This window comes from Sebastes fasciatus, chromosome 16 (genome assembly GCF_043250625.1).
Source record: "Sebastes fasciatus isolate fSebFas1 chromosome 16, fSebFas1.pri, whole genome shotgun sequence".
Lineage (NCBI taxonomy): Eukaryota > Metazoa > Chordata > Actinopteri > Perciformes > Sebastidae > Sebastes > Sebastes fasciatus.
The window spans coordinates 1,390,971-1,414,548 of record NC_133810.1 but is presented as its reverse complement, the minus strand read 5'-3'; the positions used below and the strand labels follow the sequence as shown (position 1 = coordinate 1,414,548).

Genomic DNA, 23,578 nt, shown 5'->3' with positions numbered 1-23,578 from the left:
CTGACACATTTATACTTTTACTTTTCATTCTTTAAGTACATTTTGCTGATAATACTTGCATACTTTTACTTAGGTACGGTTTTGAATGCAGGACTTTAACTTGTAGTGGACTATTTTCACAGTTTGGTTTTAGTACTTTTACTGCAGTAAAGGATCTGAATACTTCTTCCAACACTGGTAGCTATAACACAGCTGCACCTTTCACACTAAAGCAGGTCCAGTCAGATATGCATGAACAGCTCTGCTCTGAGAATACTTTCCTTTTTTAATGTTTAATCCAATAATGTTTGAGTGTCTCTTCTCTTCACTTCCAGCAACGCAAGTTTTTGTTTCCCCAAACTAACTGTAACTAAAATCATATTCTTTTTTTTGTTTTTATCATGGAACTGTTTTAATTTGTGGTTAAGAATGTTAAATGTCTGAACAACCTCCCCCAAACTTTTTGATCTGAACCATTTAAATTCTGACTCTATAATCTGTCTCTGAGTGTTTATAATCTGATTTAAAGTACCATCTAAAGTGGCAGTTTTGCTTTATGTAAACTGTCACATGTTCCCCTTTAATATTTTCTCACAGTTGCTGTAGGAACGCAGCCATAAACAGTTGATGAAGTGGAGTTTGTGTTTGTCTCCATACAGAAGACCTATGCGGTCCTGCTAGCAGGGCAAGATGTTCAACAAGTCATTTGGTACTCCCTTCGGTGGAGGGACGGGAGGGTTTGGCACCGCATCGACCTTTGGACAGCAAAGTGAGTGTTTTATTTATTTATTTATATACAACCAGGTAGAGCTGCACGATTATGGTCAAAATGATAATCACGATTATTTGGATCAATATTGAGATCACGATTATTCAAAGATTTTAGAGAGAGAGCGTTTCAGTGTTCCTGATGACGGAAGTTGCAGCCGGTGATTTAAAGCATCAGTCCGTGTCTTGTCCTCCTCTCCTCAGACACCGGTTTCGGGACAGCGGGAGGCTTCGGGACGTCTGGGTTCGGGGCTGCCCCAAACACCGGAGGACTGTTTGGTCCCACACAGACTAAACCAGGTTTGTCAGCTCTCGTCTCATTCACTCTTGTACGAAAAAAAACAAAACACAAAACAATCAGATGTTTGTATTGTTTGGAAGTGACTCCGTGAGCATTTCCTGTCTAGAGACAGAGAAGACATCCGCCTGCAAGCTGTCTGAATCATCATTTATCGTTCTTTATTCAAGAAATAAGTAGTTAGTTAAAATACTGGCTAATTATATCCACGCACACAAATCATACATATCAATGTAGAAAAGAAGGTAGCTGTTAAAGATGTATAAATAAATGTCTTTCCTGCAGGCGGCCTGTTCGGGTCCAGCACCTTCAACCAGCCGGCACCTTCCTCCACCAGCACCGGCTTCGGTTTTGGTGCAGCGACCGGCACTTCGACCGGCCTGTTTGGCAACACCGGAACAGGCGCCAGCGGCGGACTCTTCTCCCAGCCGAACAATGCTTTCGGTGCCCAGAAACCCACCTCGTTTGGAAGTGAGAAAACCCCCCAGACGTCACTGTTTTCACACCCTTTTTATGGGTCTTCTTCTTATTCCGTCAGATTAGATCAGTAACGACAACCTGCTTCTGATTTCATCCAGTAGGGATCCTCAGTAACAGCTGTTATTAGAGATGATAAGTTTGACTTCACACATTTTTTTCTGAACTAAAAAAAACAGTTTGGTTCATCACAATAGCCACAAACAGAAGATCAGAAAGCAAAAAGACAAAAATAGTACCAACAATATAAAGCCGAGTGATACTTATTTAAGAATCATGACCTAGCGTAAAAGATGCAGCCTTTTCATGCTTGAAATGTGTTTCTACTAACAACAAATGTGAATTACCACTAACCCAGTGCTCCAGTTCTGTTTCCACACTGCTCAGTCCCACTGTCGTTTTGATTTGTTTATCTTATGAAACGTCTGAACGCTCTGAAGAAGTCTCCCTCCCATCGTGTCCTCCAGGCTTTGGGACGAGCACCAGCAGTGGCGGGCTGTTCGGGTCGACCAACACCGCCTCCAACCCTTTCGGCGGAGGCGGTGTTGCCTCCCTGTTTGGCGGCTCGGGGTTCACCGCCCCACAGCAGCAGCCAGGAACGACCGTAAAATTCAATGTGAGTACTTACAGTATAGTAAATACGGTGAGGATGTAGTTGTTTTTAACTTTATATTATCAAACAGAAAAAAGGCTGATAATTGTGAAACTGAGACCAAAACGCTTTTCTCTCTCCTTCAGCCTCCGACAGGAAGTGACACAATGGTGAAAGCAGGCGTGACCACCAGCATCAACACCAAGCACCAGTGCATCACCGCCATGAAGGAGTACGAGAACAAATCCCTGGAGGTGAGTTTGATTTGCCGACACACAAACCAACGTGTCAGCTGCTTCTTTTAGGGATTCATCTATCGCCGTCAGCCCCGTCGGGGACACAAACGTTTTTGGGAAATACCAAACTTTGGAAAGAGAGTTCCTCGACTTGACTGATACCTGATGAGTGATGTTAGCGTTGCTTTGTTGCTTGTTTTCTGGAGATATGAGAGGCGCCGCTATGCGTCTGCACGGTCACCATATTGGAGATGTCAAGATCTGCTAGGAAATAAATAGAATGTGTACTGAGAGATTCAGACTTCTCTACAAAACCACCTAACCTGCTTAATTCTGAACCGATTTTCATGGTGTTTGTTTTAAAGGTGAGAAAGGGATGGGGATGCTAATTCTGAAAAATTGTCTTAACCGATAACCGACCCTCGTTAACCGATTATTAACCGTTAACCAACAAGATTTGTGCCTCTCATGCAGCGGTGCACCAGCTGCAGGAGCACAACAGATATTCGTTGACGGGAGTCTCCAGTTCACCGTCCGGGAGCGTTAACTTAGCAGCTTAATGTCGGTTAACGGTTAAACGGTTAATTATGTACATCCCTATTACTGATGAATCAACAAACTTACATCATTTCTTAAGAATCGGATACACAAGTATGAAATTATAAATGTGGAATTTCAGCCGAGAAACATCGCTCAACGCTCAACAAGCAAGAGACTTTCTGGTCCATAGTCTGCATGTCAACATGAGGATTTAGTGGACATGAATTAAAGAGAAATTAACTTCGTGGAGCCGAAGTTTGTGGAAAATGTTTAGTTTTTTCCAAAGACAACAGCACAGATGAGTCGGTGTAGTTAGATGTCTAGCCGTCCGTCGAAACCTGATTTAAAATTGAGTTCAGGTTTTTTTTGGATAATGATGTGATTTTTCTTGTTGCTTTCTCTCATTGTGTCCATCCCTCCCATGTGTCCCCCTGCAGGAGTTGAGGCTGGAGGACTACCAGGCGGGCAGGAAGGGACCGACCAACCCGATGGCTGCTGCGACGGGCGGCCTGTTTGGTACAGCCGCGGCGACGTCCAGCGCCGCCACCGGCCTGTTCGGCTCCGCCGCCCCCAACAGCAACTTCTCCTTTGGACAGAACAAGAGCACCTTCGGAGCAACACGTGAGTGGTGACAACGACGACAGAAGCTGGATCAGAAGTTCATCATCTCACTTGAGTTGACGTTTTTCTGATCCAGAGTCGACTTAAACATCCGAGGGTGACTCTCGACCTTTTGGGAATATCAACCCAAAATTTGAATCAGAGTTAGTGAAGTAACATGCTGTGTTTTCTTGTCCAATCTCCAGCAGCTGCCGGCAGTTTCGGTGCGACCGCAGGCGGTCTGTTCGGTCCGCAGGCCACGCAACAGGCCAGCAGCCTCTTCAAGCCGTTCGGTGGTCAGGCCACCACCACACAGAGCACCGGCTTCTCCTTCGGCAACACCAACACGATGGGACAGGCCAACACCGCCAGCATAGTGAGTCTTTGTTTCTCTACGCCACTAATTTCTTTAACGCAACTTGCAGTTCTAAAGCTAGAGTGAAGATCATAGTAAGCTATTAAACCTGATGAATCCATCGGTACCAACCATGTCAGACTAGCTTGTCGTGAAGGAGGTTAAATAACGCTCCGAAGTTGCGCTAAATTTTTGGCGAGGAAAAACTGTCATGTCCATTTTTAAAGGGGTCCCTTGACCTCTGACTTCCAGATCAGTGAATGTAAATGGGTTCTATGGGCCATGTTATGATCTGAGCATATTGTTTTATGCTAAATGCAGTACCTGTGAGGATTTCTGGATCAATATCTGTCATTGTTTTGTGTTGTTCATTGATTTACAATAGTAAATAAATACATGCATTTGCATATGTTGATTTCACACCAGTCCTGTCCTGTGATTCAGGGTTTGTTTGGGAACACGGCGGCGCCTCAGACGGGCGGGCTGTTCGGCACGGCTCAGACGAGCGCCGCCACCGGCTTTGGGGCGAGTACCGGGCTGTTCGGCCAACCCAACACTGGATTTGGAAACGTCGGCACACAGGTACACACCGGACTAGTTTTAGGAGTTTCATTCAGTCAGTTTATCAAATGGGCCGACGCTACGACTGCAGAGCACCCAGATACTGACATTTATGTTCTCTGCATTGAAACGGCCCCGATGGAGCTGACCATGGATGGATAAAGAGAACGGAGCTGACGGGAGAGCTAGAGACCACCTTGGAGAAGTTGGATCAGCAACCTGCGTCAATGAATAGTTTCCGTCCTGCAGACTAGACTCTGAAAGCTCTGATAACATTATTGCACCTGTAACTATCGTAAACCTGAGTGTGAGTGTCATTTTAATGCTACTGTGTGTGTGTTGTCTACTGCAGCAGAGTTTATTCGGTAATAAGACCGCCGGGTTCGGCACCACCACCACCAGCGCCCCGTCCTTTGGCACCGGCACCGGGCTGTTTGGCAACAAGCCGGCCCTCACGCTGGGGACCGGAACCAACACCTCCACCTTCGGTGAGTCTGCCAGTGTTCAGGGTGGAGACGGGTGACGGATCGATTTATAGCACAGCAAAGGAAAATAGCAGCTCAGTCGCACAGCAGTTCATGAAATAGTCACAAAATGTATGTCACTAAAATCATTAATAAGTTTCATTATTGAGTATTGTTTGTGTTTTTCGCTCGGTGCAGGTTTCGGTGCAAACCCTGCTGCAGGGAGTCTGTTTGGGAACAAGCCGGCCACTGGAGGACTGGGGACTGCTCTGGGAACCACCTTCGGAGCAGGTACTGGAGCGACCACAGGGCTGGAACCAGGATGTGAAATTCAAAAGACGTAGAAATAAGAATACTTAATAGCTACACATATATTATTCCCGTGTTTCCTCCCCCTGAGAGCGATGATCCTCACACATGTACCAATGAAGAGTTGTGTGTGTGTCCGATGTGTGTTCAGCAGTCGGTGCAGGACAGGCGTCTCTGTTTGGGAATAACCAGGGCAAACTGGGCACCACACTGGGAACGATGTCATCGTTCGGAGCGTCCCCATTCAACAGCGGAGCCGGCACCATGGGCTTCGGAGCGCCACAGCCCGTCGGTGAGCAGCTGGAGTCACAATGTGTGACAGTTTCATATTAGGGCTGTCAAAGTTTCGTTTTAACGCCACTACTCTCCCTTTAAGGTTCATTTTGAACAGATAAAAAATGTGTGATTAATCGATTGACAGCCCTATTTAATAGATGGATTTCCCAAATTGGGAAATTGCTGAATACAAAATATTGGAACATTATTGTCTCAACTCTTTATGTGAAATCTATTCTCTTTTTATTTATTTTTTTCTCCTCCAGCTCTCACAGATCCGAACGGGGCGGCCGCTCAGCAGGCCATGCTGCAGCAGCAGCTCAGCGTTCTGGCGTACTCGCCGTACGGAGACTCGCCGCTGTTCAGAAACCCGCTGTCGGACCCCAAGAAGAAAGAGGAGGTGAGTGAGACGTGCAGCTGCTAATTTGACTTTAGCAGCCGATATTTTTACATTCTTGACATTGTGTGTGGATCGCAAGCTGATCTGTGTTTCACTTTGTTTTACTTGACCTTCATTTAATCAAGATGCTCTCTTAATCAATAATAAAGCTGATCAAACCGAGGCTTTAGAAGCGTACTTCTGCTGATTTAGTGGCTGAAACCTTTTCGAGTATCCAATCACAACTCGTCTGTGTTCCGACAGCGCCTGAAGCCGACCAATCCGACGGCCCAGAAGGCTCTGACCACGCCCACCCACTACAAGCTGACCCCTCGCCCTGCGACCAGAGTCCGCCCCAAAGCGCTGACGTCGTCGGGGGCCTCCAAGTCGCAGCTCTTCGACGGCCTGGACGACGACGAGCCCTCGCTCACCAACGGAGCCTTCATACCCAGGTACCCCGTCTGATAATCATCTGGTGAATCATCGATCGTGTTCACCTGCAGCAGGCGCTCCACTGTTTAAACCCTTTTCTGTCAAAGTACATTCATGTGTGACATCAGAGTGATGTCACAGTACAAACCGCTGCAGAGTGACCGTCAGAGTGTGTCTGATTTACAGGAAGAGCATCAAGAAGCTGGTGCTGAAGAACCTGAACAGCAGTCAGTACAGCAGTCCAGTCAGCAAGGAGACCGACGACCTCGCTTCACCTCCAGAGTACCCACAGAACGGACACAGGTCTCAACACACACACACACACACACACACACTGGTGAAACCTGGCGGCAATTGTAAGCCATACGCAGGAGCGAAAAGCGCCGTTGTCTTTTCACAGCAGATGTCAAATATGGTCTGAAAAGTCTGGAATTTTTAAATGGAAAATGTGTAGGAAACCTGTCATCCCCAACTAGCCCGCTTTTATTTTGAAAATAACTTCCTTGTGTATATTTGACACTTCTATTCTTTGGTACAATAATGGATTCATTCAAGTGTTTTTGTTAACGATAGCGTAGATGAGGTTTTAAATGAATGTTAATATTCCTCTCCTCTGTCTTCCTGTCTGCAGTCATATGGAGGAGGATGAGGAGGTGCCGGGTCCCAGCAGCCGGCCAGACGACGACCTGGAGGTCACCCAGTTCTACGTCAATCCCATCGCCAAGCCCATCCCGCAGGGCCGCATCCAGACCAGCCTGCAGGACACCATCAGCGACCTCAACATGCACAAACCGGCCAGGAACGGCGGGCTGGAGGTCAGCAGCCACAGATCTGATCTGGATCTCTTTGTTCAACGTGTATCTTTGTTTGATCGACGGAGGCAGCATCGAGATATTTAAATGTTTTGTTGATGAAACACAGACGAGTTTGTATCGTCATCTTAAGATAGCATAGATAGTGACGTCAAGTTTTCACACGTCAGATAGAAAACATGAGTCCAGAAGGGTCCGACTGAATCCTGACTGAGATCGGAGTAACTAGACTGAACGATTCAACAGAATCTCAGAATGAGTGTTCACAGTCTATGACTTTAATGTTGAATCATTGTTTTTCCTCAGCTGAGCAGCGAGGACGTGTCGGCGTCTCTGGGGGACGAGTCTCTGCAGGAGGACCGAGAGGAGGAGCAGCAGGAGTCCCAGCAGTCTCCTCACCCAGCAGGTCTGTGTTCAACCCCTGTGGATCCTTTAACATTAAACCTGTTGACCCTGTGTCATAGAACCCATTTACATTCACTGATCTGGAGGTCAGAGGTCAAGGGACCCCTTTGAACATGGACATGACAGTTTTTCCTCGACAAAATTTAGCGTAAGTTTGGAGCGTTCTTTAACCTCCTTCACGACAAGCTAGTCTGACATGGTTGGTACCGATGGATTCATCAGGTTCTTTAGTTTCATATGATCAGGAACTCAAGAAACAAAAACCAGAGACGATGGCAACACCTTTAACTTCTGGGTTTTTAAGTTCCTGTAGTGGAAAAGTCTGTTTCCTTCACTGGAACATTGACATTTAGAGGACGAAACAGGCAGCAAAACCAAAATCATATTTATCTTTCAGGAAAAAAAGTAATAAATGCATCACATCCTGTTTCCTGTTTTTCAGGCGTCGTTCTGAACCGTGTTGGTTATTACACCATCCCCTCCATGGAGGATCTGGCTGAGATGGTGGACGACAACGGGGAGTGTGTGGTGGACAATTTCACCGTTGGCAGGAAAGGTAACGCCCGCAGGAGCTGCATTTCTACCGGACGGCAAAGCTTTAATATATATTTACGCTCTTTTAAAAAGACGTTCAGCGTCTCGTCTGCTGATTGTGATTCTCAGTTGATCTGAGTTTGTAACGCCTCGCCGTCTCACCGCTCTGCTCTTATTGGCCCTCGCAGGCTACGGCTCCATCTTCTTCCCCGGCGAGGTGAACGTGACGGGACTGAACCTCGACGAGATCGTCCACTTCAGACGCAAAGAGGTCATCGTGTACCCGGATGACAAAAACAAGCCACCGGAGGGGGAGGGGCTAAACAGGTGAGAGACGGGATCTCAGCCCGGTTATTATACTGTATGTCGTTAATCCACTTCCTGTCCTGATCCTGTTTTCTGTTCCTTCTCTGCGCGGTCGCAGGCGAGCAGAGGTGACTCTGGACGGCGTCTGGCCGAACGACAAGACGTCCTGCACTCAGATCAGGAGCCCCGAGCGCCTGACTGAGATGAACTACGAGGGTCGGCTGGAGAAAGCCTCTCGCAAACAGGGAGCCCGTTTCCTGGAGTACAGAACCGAGACCGGATCCTGGGTGTTCGAGGTCAGTCGCTGCTGCTGCTGCTGCTGCTGCTGCTGCTTACACACTGATTTACATCAGATAATAACTGACAGGGGAACACTGAAGGACCGCGAGTATGGAGGACAGAATCTGCCAAAATAAATGACTCGATAAATAAAGAAATATGTCAGTAAATGTAGCAAAAATAATATTAAAAAATAAATGTAGCCGTTAATTAATTGATCAAATGTGACATAAATTGATTTTTATTTGCTTCCTTATTTATTATTATTATTATTATTATATCTTTGTATTAATTCCCTTATTTATTTACTATTATTATTATTTTTCAAATATATTTATTTATTGTTTGCATTTATTATTCATGTATTAATTTATTTTAGCGATTATCTTTATTTATTTTAAATGTATGTATTTATTCTTTAGCATTTATTATTTATGTATTTATTTATTTTAGGAATTATTTGAATTTATTTTAAATGTATTTCTAAAATTTAAAAAAAAAAAATTGTCATGTATGCATGATTTCCCTGCGCATTTCACAACATATTTATTTCCCCAAACTTATTTATTTCTGTATTATTTTCTTTATACCTACCTACATTTCTTTTTACATTTCTTTATTACGGTGTATGACTATATGCTAGCTATACATTAATAAATAAAAGGGGAAATTAAACAGAGTAAAGAGTTCCTTATTTAGTAAATAAATAAGGGAATTACTACGAATATAAATAAATAACGAAGCAAAGTAAAACAGAAATATGAATTTTATCAATTAATTATTGGCTACATTTATTTTTAATATTATTTTTGCTACATCTAATGACACATTTGGTTATTTATTAATTTATTTTAGATTTTGGCAGGTTCCGTCCTCCATACGCGAGAGTTGTTTAGTCTCTAAGTGTCTGCTTATTGCAGGTGTATCGGTATCTGTGTATGTATGTGTGTGTAAAAACACAGAATAAAGCAGCTTCACGTTGAAAATCCGTGTTTCTCCGACACTGTTCGGCGGACGCAGGACGTCCCGGGGGGGCTGCGAGCCGAGCCGCCGCTAACGTTCCCTCGGCTTGTTTCTCTGATAACTTCAGATCCAGACGTCCGACGACTAAAAATCCTTCATCCGGTTAAAATAAAGAGTTAACGGTTTATGGCAAAAGTGTTTCTCATGTCGCTCTCCCTCTCCCTCTGTCTCTCAGGTGGCCCATTTCTCCAAATATGGCCTCCAGGACTCCGACGAGGAGGAGGACGTCCCGCCCAAAGCCGACCCCAAGAAGCTGAAGACGATGATGTCACTTCCTCCCTCCAGGCTGCAGCAGCAGCTTCCCCCCTCACAGCAGCAGGTGGCGCCACAGGCTCAGGTAGAGCAGCCTGCGCCTAGCAACACTCATCATCATCACCATCATCTTCCCCACTGACACAAAGAGATGATTAAAGGAGCATTTCAATCTGTCCAGCAGGTCCTTTTTAAAAACATAACTGTTGGCTCTTTATTATAGTGCTGATTTGAGTTTATCACCGCGTGTTGGTGCTGATGTTTCTGCACTAAAACCAGTTTTCACGCTCTTCATCTCAGCTGAACCAACAGTTAATAACAACTTTGATCTGTTGGGTTCATTTATCAGCTTTAGTCAGATATTTATCAGCCTTTTTGTCTGACGATCCGATTCGTCTGCTGCTTCAGTTTTAACCCGTCACAAAGAAGTGTCCTTACATTGTGACATAAATATACTTTAACCCTCTGAGAGCCACAACAGAGCCGTTTAGGGTTTCTTTAGGGGGGTGTTTAGGGGGAGATAGCAGGTCAACAGTAGATGTCACATAGAAGTGGTGAACATCATCTAAAAGCTGGAACCTGAAGATTAATCTGAGATGCTGCTCAGCACTGTGTGTCAAGATGTTCTAGTTATTAATAAGAAATATCATGAATTAATCAATTAAAGTAATGTATAAGGGTTTAGACATGATAACAACATGATAGAAGTATATGATAATCATCCCCATGCTCTATTACGTCTCAAAGGTTGCTGCAGCAATTTTGGGGTTGAAACCATTTGTTCCTCAGATTTGGTGTTAAATTTAACCTTTTTTTTTTTTTACCACTGGAGAATTGATAAAATGATCAATAATCCCTGCAAAATACCACATTAAGACACCAAGACCTTGAGGAACACCAGAGAAGAAGACATGCTGCGATTTGGGATCAAAAACGTTTTGACATTTGGAGATTTCTGCGATTTTTCAGCGATTGGATGGCGAACAGAAACCCCCCTATTGATCAATCTAGCTAGGAAAGCCACCATCCTCTGAATGCTCTAGGTCTGTAGTCTGATCCATCCATCCTCTGAATGCTCTAGGTCTCTAGTTTGATCCATCCATCCTCTGAATGCTCTAGGTCTCTAGTTTGATCCATCCATCCTCTGAATGCTCTAGGTCTCTAGCTTGATCCATCCATCCTCTGAATGCTCTAGGTCTCTAGTTTGATCCATCCATCCTCTGAATGCTCTAGGTCTCTAGTTTGATCCATCCATCCTCTGAATGCTCTAGGTCTCTAGTCTGATCCATCCATCCTCTGAATGCTCTAGGTCTCTAGTTTGATCCATCCATCCTCTGAATGCTCTAGGTCTCTAGTTTGATCCATCCATCCTCTGAATGCTCTAGGTCTCTAGTCTGATCCATCCATCCTCTGAATGCTCTAGGTCTCTAGTTTGTGGCTGTAAAGTTTCATGAGGCTGTGAGAGGTCTAGAGGTCGGTACTGATGGATTCATCAGGTTTTCTAGTTTCATTGTTGGTGAAGGTTTTTGTTCTTCAGGAATTCATACAGAGAATGTATATTAGTATATAATGAGTCAGCAACTCTACTTAAAGTTTGTATCATTTAACATCAGGTTAAGCGGGTTCACATTTTAGACTTTAACCTGCTTCAAGATGTGTGAAATAAATTGTACTAATTTTCATATAATGAGCGAAAAAACTAATAAAGTAAAATGAAGATGACATTTAATCTTTCTTTCTTAATTTCTACAAAATTTCAACGGCGTTTCACCTAGATGTACAAAATTTGTTAAGCACATGTATCACATATAGACTTAAAAATAAGTCTCTTGGGGCCACGCTCTAAACCCAACAGGAAACCGGACATTTTTAATTTAGTGATTTCTTTTTTTTTATATTTGTGTTTGTATTTTCGGCTATTTCCAGGCTCTTTACTTTAACGAACTCCTCCTACAGATTTAACCCGATCAACTTCAGATTTGGTCGGTACAATCTAAAGACCTTTGTGGTGAAAAGTTCTTCACATCTTGAGGTTTTTAATGAAACGGCGTTGACGCGGCGTGGCGGAGAATTGATTGAATGATTCGCCATTAAACAACAAAACTGTTGTAACTCGACTGTACTTGGTCAAATCTGCCCCAAAACTTGACCTACTTCATAGCAGTTCAGGCCTGAGGACATCTACACGGCAATATTGGCTCATAGTCACAGCGCCACCTACTGGCAACAGGAAGTCAGCGTTATGTGACAGACATCCGATTCACATGAAATTTATTTTGTTTAATCTACACTTGATAATGAGCAACATAATGCATGTTTAACGCCACATAGTGGAGACAGGAAGTGATGAAAAATGTGCAATACGTCATTTCCTGTGCCACTCAATCCACGCATGAAATAACGTCTAAGTTGTGCGTTCAGTGTTCGATGGTCACTGAAATGTGGGGCTGCATCAACCGGCGTCCCGCCAGTAACCCCGGCACGCATAAAGCTGCGAAGGCCCGGTCATCGCTGCTCGCAGTTTTAATGTTTCAATTTGTATTTTTAGTAAATCTATTTAAAGTATAATCTGTTATTTTAATAATAGAGTTGAGTTTTATTATCAGGATTCACTGACCAGAGATCAAAGGATGTTTATCAACAATCAACAAATGTATTCAATGTGTCGTCCATAACTTCCATAATCATGAAACCTCAGACGTCTCTGACTTTATGACTCTTACCGTGTGTCTTCAGTCCACCGCCGTCGTGGATCTTCCGGGCGGCGTTGCGGAGTTGGACAGCGACATGGCCGACATCACCCAGAGCTTCCCGACAGAGAGCATGCTGGGAGCAGAGGAAGACGGCGACCTGCTGTCTCCGGGGGAGATGGACGCGACGGCGGGCGGGAAGCTGATCTCCGCGGAGCACGACGGCGTCTCTGCTTCGGGCCACATGGCATCCTCGCTGGGGATCAACCCGCACACCCTCCAGGTAAGAAGAGCCGCTGCGGTCCTCGTCCACAAACAGGAAGTTGAATTTAAAAAAAACGCCCGTTGACTCTTGTTGTGTATTTTGTCGGCAGATCATGAAGGCGTCTCTGTTCGCTGAGGATGAGGAGGAGAGCGACATGTTTCAGGATCAGGGAGCGATGAAGGTCTCCGCTGACGTCTCGTCGCCTCGCCTCGTCCTGCCGGGAGCTCAGAGCCGACCCTCCGGTACGAAACACAAACCTCACACTTCCTCTTTGATTTATTTATTCAGAGGCGTTTGGCTGAAAGCCGCTTTAGGGGCGGTCTGGGGAGAGGTGACTTGCTTCAGGGTTAGGGATGCACCGATACAGACCGAGTACAAGTACTTCCATCTGGGTACTCTCTGATACCGAGTACCGATACGAGTACTTCTCTGTGCCTAAAGACCCTCGTTAACAGCCAGCTGGAGGGTGTGAGCGACACACGGCAGGCTGGGGAGTCCCGCATACGAGGCGGTGCGCCGCCACCGGCTCTAGGTCGGCTTGGAAAGGCTCGGGGGGCGAAGGTGGCTCGCTGCCGCAGCTTTACAGCACTCCCCGTCCGGACCTCGCCGCACCGTGGACAAAGGGCTCGCTGCACCCTCTCTCCCCGCCGGGGAGGGCCGGGGCTCCCTGCTCCCCCTTATTCTAAATCTAATATTTCTCTCTCTCTGCAGTGGGCGGTCTCCTTCAGGCTCGTTTTACCTCCGGCCTCTTCTCTCAGCTGTCAGACTCTTCTCGTCCTCCTCTTCTTCTTCCTCCTCTGTCCCGGGGGTCTCCGGGAGCTGTCGAACCCCCCCGCTCCTCACACTGGGCGGGGCCGGGCCCCTCGTCCTTCCTGCTGCCCCCCCGGACTCCAGAGCCTTCGGTCAGGACGGTTGGCGTCCGGCGGCTGGGTGGGCCCGTACCTCTCAAGGAGTCGGTCACTCAGGGGAAGGTCAGTTGGTTTTGTGTTTTTGTATTCTGACCCCTGACTGCCGCCCCCCCCTCCGTGGTGACACTCAGTGATCCTTCATGTTGTTGTTTTTCAGGGGAGTTTGTTGATGGACGCCGGGCTGTTTGCGGGGCGCTCCTTCCGGGTCGGTTGGGGTCCCGGCTGGACGCTGGCACACTGCGGCCACCGGCTGAGCTCGCCGCCGGCCAAACGGCTCGACCACCGCGAACTGACCAAAACCGACTTCAGCTTCCTGCCAAAACCCGCCAGGAGCAAACCGTAAGACTCACCGGAACATTCTCTACTAATTAACAGCCAAGAAAGCATCTTTATTTCTGTGTTCTTGTTTTATCTCTTTCATCTCGCATCATATTGTTTCGTTCATTTTAGTTTTTTTAACCCCGTCTCGTTTACCGCGCTTTCCTTTATTACCGTGTCATCACCATTAATATCTATACAATCAAAGATTGTAATCACAAAGCTCTTCATACATTTAGCCCAGAGGTCAGCAACCTGCGTCTCTTAAGCTCAGAGTTATCGGTTAACATCAGAGACTCAGAGCGGTGCTGTAACAGGACGTGACGGTGTTTTGTCCTCAGGCTGACCGAGAGCCCCTATAAGGTGGTGTTGGAGCAGCTGGTGGGTCTGGAGCCGCCGGCGCTGAAGACCAGCGAAGAGGAGGATGAGGAGAGCCAGGCGGTGCTGCAGCGCCCCCTGGACATCTGTCTGAAGCACAGCACCGTCGACACCACGGACGCCTCCGCCTGCCCTCTGGTGCGACCGCAGCCCGGCGTGGCGGCGCTGCACGAGTACGCCGAGTGGATCACCGAACTGAACGACAGGCAGGGAGACGCAGACCGTAAGTCCATGATTTAAATAACGTTACTCTACGTCGGGTTCAGTGAAATGGCAACATCAGCTGACAGGAAGTACACATGGACCCAAGCTGTTGCCTAGCAACGCAATTCTGTTGCAATTCCGTGGAAATGCGCTAAAACGGAGCGTTTCAGACAGAGGGTAAATACAGGTATATTCAAGCTGACAGTATGAGGAAAATAAAGAGTTTTTTTAACATTGCAGCATGTAAACATGTTCTAGTAGAAACACTAAATACAAGTGTGAACCTGAAGATGAGCACGATATGGGACCTTTAATTATTAGTTGTTGCAGCCCTCCAGCCGACACACCAAGACCAGACTTTGAATTCCTGTCCCTATAAGAGACGTGATTCTGCCGTTTCTTCATCTCTCTCTCTCCCCTCCCCCCTCCAGCCGTCCTGGGTTACTGGGCTGAGGTCTGGACGCTGTGCGAGGCCCTGTGGGGCCGGCTGGGCCCCGCCGATCAGGAGCCAGAAGACGTCGAGGCGTCGTCGCCCAACGAGTACGAGCAGCAGCTGGAGAGGAGGCGGACCTTCTCGGCCTGGCTGTCCCGCGGCGCCGCCTGCAGGGTGGAGGAGGAGGTGGCGCTGGCGGGGAAGGGTCGCCACACGGAGGCCATCTTCAGCTACCTGACGGGCAACCGCATCAGCGAGGCGTGTCGACTGGCGCAGAAGGAAGGTGAGGAGGTGTGGTGGTAGCAGAGTTCTGGAGGAGTTCGACTGAATCACGACTGGAATCGCATTTGATTTTATTTTAAATAGAAAACTTAACATGAGTCCGTTTGTCCCGCAGGAGACCACCGTCTGTCCCTGCTGCTGTCTCAGGCCATGGGCTCTCAGTACTGCCGGGACCTGCTGGCCCTTCAGCTCGCCGACTGGAACCGCATGCAGACCGACGGCTACCTGCCCGAGGAACGGCTGCGCATCTTCACGCTGCTCGCCGGGAAACCTGTAAGATTTCTTATTGTACTCCTGCTGACGCCGACCGGCTTCACCGAGACGTTGATGTCAAATGAACAACAACGACCCAGAGACATAACTCTTATCTGAGTGCTGTAAAGCCCCTCCAGCCAGCCTTACTTCCTGTGTTTTGGTTGACGTTCTTTCTCAAACAGAGAATGGGGGCGTGGTTACTAGTCAGACGTAATTCATCACCATGGCAACCAGATCAAATATATAAATAAAATGAAAACCCTCAGTTAGCTAATGCAACAAGTTGGGCCAGCTAACTACTGTACGTAGAAAGACAAACAGATTTATCAGTTTACTGCTCAGACACAAAAGCTTCTCCTACAGTCGTACGTCGTATTCACAGTTTTACAAGTAATGTACTCGGTCTGAAAACAGTGGTATCAGTGCAAGTACTTCCATTTGGGTACTCTCTGATACCGAGTACCGATACGAGTACTTCTCTGTGCCTAAAGACCCTCGTTAACAGCCAGCTGGAGGGTGTGAGCGACACACGGCAGGCTGGGGAGTCCCGCATACGAGGCGGTGCGCCGCCACCGGCTCTAGGTCGGCTTGGAAAGGCTCGGGGCGAAGGTGGCTCTCGGCCGCAGCTTTACAGCGCTCCCCATCTGGAGCATGAGGACCCGAAAGATGGTGACGAGAGGTTAACGTCACGCTGCCGTAAAGTGGTATCGGTGCCGTTGTATCGGAGCCGTTTGGCGAGTACGAGTACATGAGCACAGTATCGGACCCGATCCCCGATACTGGTATCGGTGCATTCCTACATTTTACCAACAACCTTTTTTTTTTACTTTGAGCACGAAATCCAGTTATTGGGCTAATCACCGTCGTCAGGAAATGACTCAGATAGATATGAAATATCGTAGAAAAGCCAGAACCCGCTGGAGGAGGGCTGTAACGCTTCCCCGCTGGACTTCAGCTGAGAGTCGGTAGCTTGATGCTGTGTGGTGTTTTCCTCTCCGTCCTGCAGGTGTGGCAGTCGTCCGACTCCTCGGTGAACGTGTGCTCTCAGCTGGACTGGAAACGCTGCGTCGCCGTCCACCTCTGGTTCATGTTGCCTCCGACCGCCTCCGTGGCCGACGCCCTCGCCAGATACGAAGCCGCCTTTCAGGTGAGCTGCTGCCTCTTGACATGTCTACTCAGAAGGTCTTCTGTCACCGGCTGTCACAGGCCTCGTTGTTGTTGTTGTTGTTGTCACGTGACTCAGAAAGACTCGTGGTTGTGGTGGTTTCCGTCCTGCAGGGCTCATGTGAGGGGGGGAAGTACGCCTGCGCCCCCTTGCCTCCGTACCTGGAGGCGGAGCAGCGGGACGTGGAGGATATGGAGGAGGAGGAGGAGTCTAAACGGTCGCTGCACGACCTGTGCTTCCACCTGCTCAAACTCTACAGTGACAGGTAAACCAGCCGTACGTCGTGTAGTCAGTTATTCATTTCCACTCATTTTTTTTAAATCGCAATACATATGGAATCAGCAGCCAGGTATGGTGATAGTATTGAATCAATAGGTGAATCAGGTGGATCGTCCCAGCCATAACAGTATAACACTAATAATATTAGAGTAGCCTGATCTTTATCTGACACGGTGAAGAAGTATTGGTTTAAAACACACTGAATAGAGATGATAAAAAGAACTAGACCTGTTCTAACAGGCTGACGAGCCCTGATGAGGTTCTGATGATGCTCTAATGCTTCAGTTGTCTCTTGTGTGTTCAGACACTACAGCCTGCAGCAGCTGCTGGACCCTCTGACGGTCACCTGGGAGCGTCTGGACTACCGTCTGAGCTGGCACCTGTGGGGCGTCCTGCAGGCGCTGCACTACAGCCACCTGAGCGCCTCGCGGCAGGGACTCCTCCACGCCAGCTACGCCGCTCAGCTGGAGAGCGCCGGCCTCTGGCACATGGCCGTCTTCATCCTGCTGCACATCCCCGACCACACGTACGTTAACATATCTACAGGCTTCAGCTTCACGACTCGTCCTCCCTGCAGATTAAAGAGGTTAACGGTGATGTATATTCTGTGTCTTCAGTCAGCGGGAGCGAGCGGTGAGGGAGATGCTGACCCTCCACTGCCCCCTGCAGGAGACGGACCAGTCGGTCCAGAGGGAGCGCTTCCTGACCGAGAGGCTGCTGATCCCGGAGCAGTGGATCCACGAGGCTAAGGCCACCCGAGCCCGCCGCGACGCCGACCGCCACCAGGAGGCTCTGCACCTGTACCGGGCCGGGTACTGGAGCCAGTGTCACCGGCTGCTCATCCAGCACCTGGCCTCAGGTCGGTACACTCTGAGGGACTCTGGGAGGTTTATTCCACCAAGTAGATACATACATACATACATACATTTATGCAGCTCTCTCAACGTACTTACACAGAATATAAAATAAATACCAGATGAAAATTATAATCTAAAAATGTGCATTAAAGACTAGATTATAGTCTAAAAATGTCGATTTAAAAACTGTAAATTATAATCTAAAAATGTGCATTAAGGACTGTAAGAATTATAGTTTATAACGGAAGCAGCAAATATATAATAATATTTAATAATTAATAATATATATAATCAAGGTTCCTCAGAAAACACTTCTAGTGATCCAAAGTGAAGACAAAACAGACTGCGTGTTTTTTTAATCTGATTCATTTGGATTTATTACCATAGATTATTATTATTATTATTATTATTAAATAGTTATTAGTAGTTTTGTTTTGTTTTTTACGTTTTTAAGTGCTAAGTGTTTTTATCTTGGTACTTTTGCAGCAATTAAATTTAAATAATTCCAATTAATAAATCTAAATTAAACTGTAATCCTCCAATAAAAACTGAATTATTAAAATGGCACATCAAATAATAAAGATAATTTAATTTTTGGTGAATGACAGACCTAGTTATTTTATTTATTATTTATTTTAATTGTTCAAATCATCTCTCATTTCCTGTCTGACTTTATTGGCGTTCCAATAATATAAGATATAATAAGAGTGGTTTCAGGTGAGTCCTGGTAAAGGTTTAGTTCCTGTGAGTTCTTCCGTTAAGCTCGTTCCCTCCCGTCCTCCCGTAGACTGCATCATCAACGACAACCACGACTACCTGCTGGAGTTCCTGGAGGGGCTGGCGGTCCCTGAACACAGCGCCACCATCCAGGACTGGGACACGGCAGGGAGTGTTTACCTGGACTACATCCGGGTCATAAAGACGCTGCAGGACATCCAGCAGGTAACAGACGCTCCCGTTCAGTTTATATTTTTAATTAATGTTTTGTTTTGATTTGATTTTTTTAAATTAATAATTTCCAATGATATCTTTAAAACCAATAAAATGTCATCACAAAAAACAATTTGTTATTAATAAATGCTAATATTATTTGTAAGTCATATTTATTATTATTAATCAATATTAATAACAATAATTATTATTATCATTGAGTAAAATTGTAATGTTTTTATTTTATTAATTTATTTTAATTGTTTATTTTTTGCAATTATTTTCTTGTTTTGAATTATGTTTTTTGTCAATACTTTCCAACGCAAATGAAATTTGATCACAAAAACTACTTTGTAAATAATAAATACTAATATTAGTAAGTCATATTTTTTATTATTATTAGTAGTAGTAGTAATTGTTATTAATATCATTATGAGTAATAATTGTATTTATTTTTATTACGTGTTTTTTTTTTTTCAATGTTTTGTTTTTAATTTATTTATTTTTTAAATGATACTTTCCAATGCTTATCTTTAACACCAATCAAATGTGATCTAAAAAGAATTGACTTTGTTATTTAAATCATGCTTTAATAAATATGAATCAACAGAAAATTCAGATGCCAAAACACAAACACTGGCAGCCACACTGCTCAGTGTTCTGCAGCAATACAAGTGCTGCATTCACTTAAAGCACAGAAATATTAGCATCAGGATGTACTTAAAGTCCCAAAGTAAAAGTACTCCTCATGCAGAATGATTCACTTCAGGGTTTTATTATATTGTTTGATCATTATTGTTGGTTAATATGATGTTATGATGGATGTTTAATGATGCATCTTATTTTATTAAACTGTTAAGTTACTAGAGGTGTTAAATAAATGTAGGTCAGTAAAAAGTACAATATTTCCCTCTGAGTTATAGTGGAGTAGAAGTATAAAGTAGTTGTGTTTGTGTTGTGTCAGATGGAGAACGCCGGTTACGAGTTGGAGCGTCTCTACACCGACGTGACGTCTCTGTGCAGCAGAATCGAGCTCCTGCCCTGCAGCGCCGCCAGAGACCGCCTCGCCCAATCAGGTAAGAGCACGCCGGTTTAACCGGCGCAGCGCAGCGACGCGAGTCTGCAGCTTTTACCCTCCGGCTGGAAACAACAGCAGCAGCTGGATTCACCTGCCCTCTGATTGGCTGAGTGTTAGATGAAGGTGAGGATCAGATTTCAGGTGGGCAGACAGAGAAACTGAGTTGAAGCTGCAGTCAGTTGGACTTTAGGGACATTTAAACCCTCAAACATCACACCCCTTCTTCTCTAACGCCCACCTTTAACCACTAAACAACAAGTGATGTCACCGTCGGAGACAGATTTACAATGTTGGAATAACATCAGGAGAGTTTTCTAGCGTTGCGACGTTCTCATGATCTCAATGGTTTAATGTAAGGTGGTTATAAAACTCAGGCCAAGCTGTTTGAAAGCAGCAGTGAGTAGAAACTAGGGATGCACCGATACCAGTAGTCCATCTAACTTTCATTGCGCCACGGGGTTTTGCTTGCACCCTCTGACTCGCGCGTGCTCCCCCGGGATCAATGGTGATTCTGATGGATATATCTGAGTGCCAAGTATAACTTGATGACACATCCGTTGGTAAGAAACAGAGTTTATTAGTGAGAAAGAGAGGGAGATTATTTGAGGTGAGTAGTTGCTCTCAGATGGTCTTGAGGTGATTTTTAGATTCTGGAGACAGAATCGGTAACTCTTCCCGGCAGCGAGGGATCTCCCAGGAGAAGAGTTTGGATTGAGTCTTCCTGCCTCGCGACAACGGCAGGACGAGTAGCAGTTGGTTTGCAGATCACAGTGAACGAAAAGTCTCCTAAACCCGACGCTCAGGTCGGTGGGTGAAGTCAGCTGTTGTTGTTTGGTGAGAATGAAAACCTGCCGCCGCTTTCCACGACACAAAACCTCTTACCAAAGCCCCCCGACCCCCACCTCCTCCTCCTCCTCCCTCCATGCAGAAATGGCAAAGCGTGTGGCCAACATCCTGCGGGTGGTGCTGAGCCTGCAGCAGGGCGACGCCGCCTCCGACTCCCTCGGCATCCCGCTCAGCCAGCTGGCGCCGCACATCACCCGCCTGCCGATGCCGGAGGACTATACGCTGGAGGAGCTGCGAGGCCTCACGCAGTCGTACCTGCGACAGCTCATCGTCAGCCAATGAGAGCAGCGAACAGGAAGACGATGTTGTTGACATCAGATTAAAGTATAAAGAGGTGTTGCTGCTCGGAACATCATGAAATTGTGATGCAGAAAGTTTTCCAAAAAAAAAGCAAAAGGAGCCGAGGCGAGTTACGGTCGTTTGTTTCCGCGGAGGTTGGAGTTTATTCACTTCCGTTTAGGACGCCGTCTGTTGGAGAAAACGGACGCGAAGCTCCGATACGTCATTCCTCATCATCTGTTTGTCGCTTCAGGGGAGAATTTTAAAAGATAAACAACAGCAAGTGACACGAAATTACTCCTAATTTAAACCATCAGACCATCAGAGGTTCTGCACGTTTTATCCCATTTAATTACAAATCTCATACTTCAACATCACAGTGAAACATTCAGCAAACTATGTTACCTTCTTTTAGACCAGTGGTTCCCAACATGGGGTCCAGCCCCTCCTAAAAACGGTCATAAGACGATTCCACGGGGTCACAAGCAGAAATATTTTTTTCATCATGTTTTTATGTGTTCTGACTTTTCCTCTGGATTATTATACCTCAAAAAATGATTTAATTTAAACAAAGAAAACATCACTCTTTGGTAGAACTGGTCTCTAGTAGATTTTCATACTATGCTGAAATAAATGGGATGCAGGAAAAAGACCAAATAGTCACCAAAATTAAGAAGTACTACATCATTTGTAGTAGAACTTGCAAATGTTAAAATGACCACTTTTCAGTGATTTCCAAGTTCTGTTATTGTTTATTATTTTGAAATTCTCCCCCAATAAACAGACTTATTTCCCTCTTTAACAGAGTTTCTTTCTCCCCATGTTTGAATAGCGTTTTTTGTAACTGCACTACACTGTGCATGTGAGCGTGTAAATGTTCCCCTCGTTTGACCTCTGACCCCCAAAGAAAATGCCGCGTTATTGATTAGCTGACAAAAAAAAAACATGTTATATTTTCATTCAAAGATTTGGTTTTATTATATAAGTAAATAAAAAACAGCCGTTAGCTTAGCGTATAGTGTGACAGTAGCATCTGTTCATCTGTCGATATGTGAATAAAGACGATTATCTTAATATTAAAGGCGAGCGGTGATGTCGTACAAACGGGTTCGATGTGCACATTTGTTTTGGAGACGACTCAGAGGAAAGCTCAACATGCAAAGTGTAAAATGCCGAATGGTCTATTTTTGTAGATTTCTTGTTTTTCCGTTTGGTTTGAATGTAAATCAGAAGTGTGTGATTGTGTGTGTGTGTGTGTGTGTGTGTGTGTGTGTGTGTGCACGAAACAAACAAACAAGTGTTTATTTTATTTTTTTTATTAGCACTTCATTACAGTTTGGTTGCCAGATTTTGTAACGTGAAGAGTTTCCTTCCAAAAACGAGCTGCCAACCAGAGATTTCACTGCGTGTAATTATATAAATATTGTATATTTTTGGAAACTCAAACAGGGAATATCAGGTCATTTTTATTCTCCACCTTTAATTATTAATAAATTGGATGCAAAGTGTTTTGGAAAGAAACTCTTCACTTATTGATTGATTGGTCTTTTTTTTCTTTTTGTTGTAGATTAACTGTCGGCTTGCCAAGAATTTGTTTTTCAAAGTAAAATCAGTTTAGCTGTTTCTCAACAAACAGAACGCTCTATATGATGTCTGTTGTTTCTCCTGTGAAACAGTAACTGTGTGTGTGTGTGTTGTTTACATGGATGGATTCTGCTTTGTGCGTGAGTGTGTGTGCATGTTTCCTGATGATTTTGTTGATAATATTTTTTAATAAAGTCAAGTAGAAATAAAGTTTTTTCATGGTATTTTTGTATCTCAGGATTTTTCTTTTCAGCTACAAAATACTGACGAGTGCATCAGAGGTCCATATCCATCTTATCCGTAGCCCCCATGATGCCTTGCGTGAATTATGGGCGCAACTTCCGTCGTGTCACTGAACCGGAACCGGCGTTTATCATGGTAACGGTCCGCTAATCCTCTCTCCTAGAGCGATTGTATTAAAAACACCACCTGTTACACCAGAGGTATGATCACATTATCCCGTTGGTGAAGTGTTTTAACTCCACCTTCTGCCCGCTTGGAACCTCGACCGAGGCGGTACCAAGAATGTAGCGGTTCTATAGGTACCAACCTCAACTTTTTGTTGGGGACATATATAGGTGCTGGTCTAGTTATTAGAAAATATTAAAGATAATTATCAATATTAATAAAATTAATATTAAAAAATGATCAATTAATTAATTAATAACAGGGCACCAAATTATATTGGTACATAAGTTCAAAAAGACATTTACAGTGCACTTGTGCATCACGTGCTAAAATTCTCTGGCTGAGAAGCAGAGGCTGAACAGCTGTCATCACTCTTGTGGTAGAGTGGAAAGGAGGCTGAACAGGCTGATCCTTTGGAGGGAGGAGCACAGATGAAAATGTCATTTCTCAATAACTGAGAAGAACATGGGGCAGGATGTCTTGCAGATAAAAATAAAATGTATCTTCACTGTCAGGTAGCTGTTCACTCTTTCTTCAGTGGA

At 45.3% G+C, this 23,578-nt stretch overlaps 1 protein-coding gene across 5 annotated transcripts; it reads left to right on the top strand.

The window, feature by feature from the left end:
* The first annotated feature begins 594 nt into the window (after positions 1 to 594).
* Positions 595 to 22,838, top strand: nup98 (nucleoporin 98 and 96 precursor). Of its 5 annotated transcripts, none has more exons than XM_074610578.1 (34): positions 595 to 748; positions 952 to 1,047; positions 1,331 to 1,516; positions 1,990 to 2,138; positions 2,261 to 2,368; positions 3,328 to 3,511; positions 3,700 to 3,866; positions 4,290 to 4,427; positions 4,759 to 4,894; positions 5,069 to 5,161; positions 5,331 to 5,471; positions 5,722 to 5,855; positions 6,099 to 6,286; positions 6,453 to 6,569; positions 6,898 to 7,081; positions 7,385 to 7,484; positions 7,926 to 8,039; positions 8,206 to 8,344; positions 8,442 to 8,619; positions 9,801 to 9,962; positions 12,614 to 12,850; positions 12,942 to 13,074; positions 13,544 to 13,803; positions 13,898 to 14,079; positions 14,400 to 14,659; positions 15,072 to 15,356; positions 15,471 to 15,628; positions 16,617 to 16,757; positions 16,889 to 17,040; positions 17,359 to 17,580; positions 17,672 to 17,913; positions 18,699 to 18,853; positions 19,806 to 19,917; positions 20,848 to 22,838. In XM_074610578.1, exons 1-34 carry the CDS (start codon positions 670 to 672, stop codon positions 21,045 to 21,047), a joined length of 5,532 nt encoding a protein of 1,843 aa, XP_074466679.1. In that variant the 5' UTR covers positions 595 to 669; the 3' UTR covers positions 21,048 to 22,838. The 5 variants fall into 5 exon arrangements, with proteins under 5 accessions (XP_074466679.1, XP_074466678.1, XP_074466677.1 ...); XM_074610577.1 differs by having other exon boundaries at positions 3,697 to 3,866; XM_074610576.1 differs by having other exon boundaries at positions 1,963 to 2,138.
* Positions 22,839 to 23,578: the final 740 nt, after the last annotated feature.

What these genes read in the sequence shown, in the direction of transcription:
- nup98 (XM_074610574.1), top strand. Translation starts at nt 670, where the DNA reads ATGTTCAACAAGTCATTTGGTACTCCCTTCGGTGGAGGGACGGGAGGG. An exon ending in GATACGAAGCCGCCTTTCAG is followed by an intron (nt 16,758 to 16,888) that starts GTGAGCTGCTGC and finishes TCCGTCCTGCAG; the next exon opens with GGCTCATGTGAGGGGGGGAA. An exon ending in CATCCAGCACCTGGCCTCAG is followed by an intron (nt 17,914 to 18,698) that starts GTCGGTACACTC and finishes GTCCTCCCGTAG; the next exon opens with ACTGCATCATCAACGACAAC.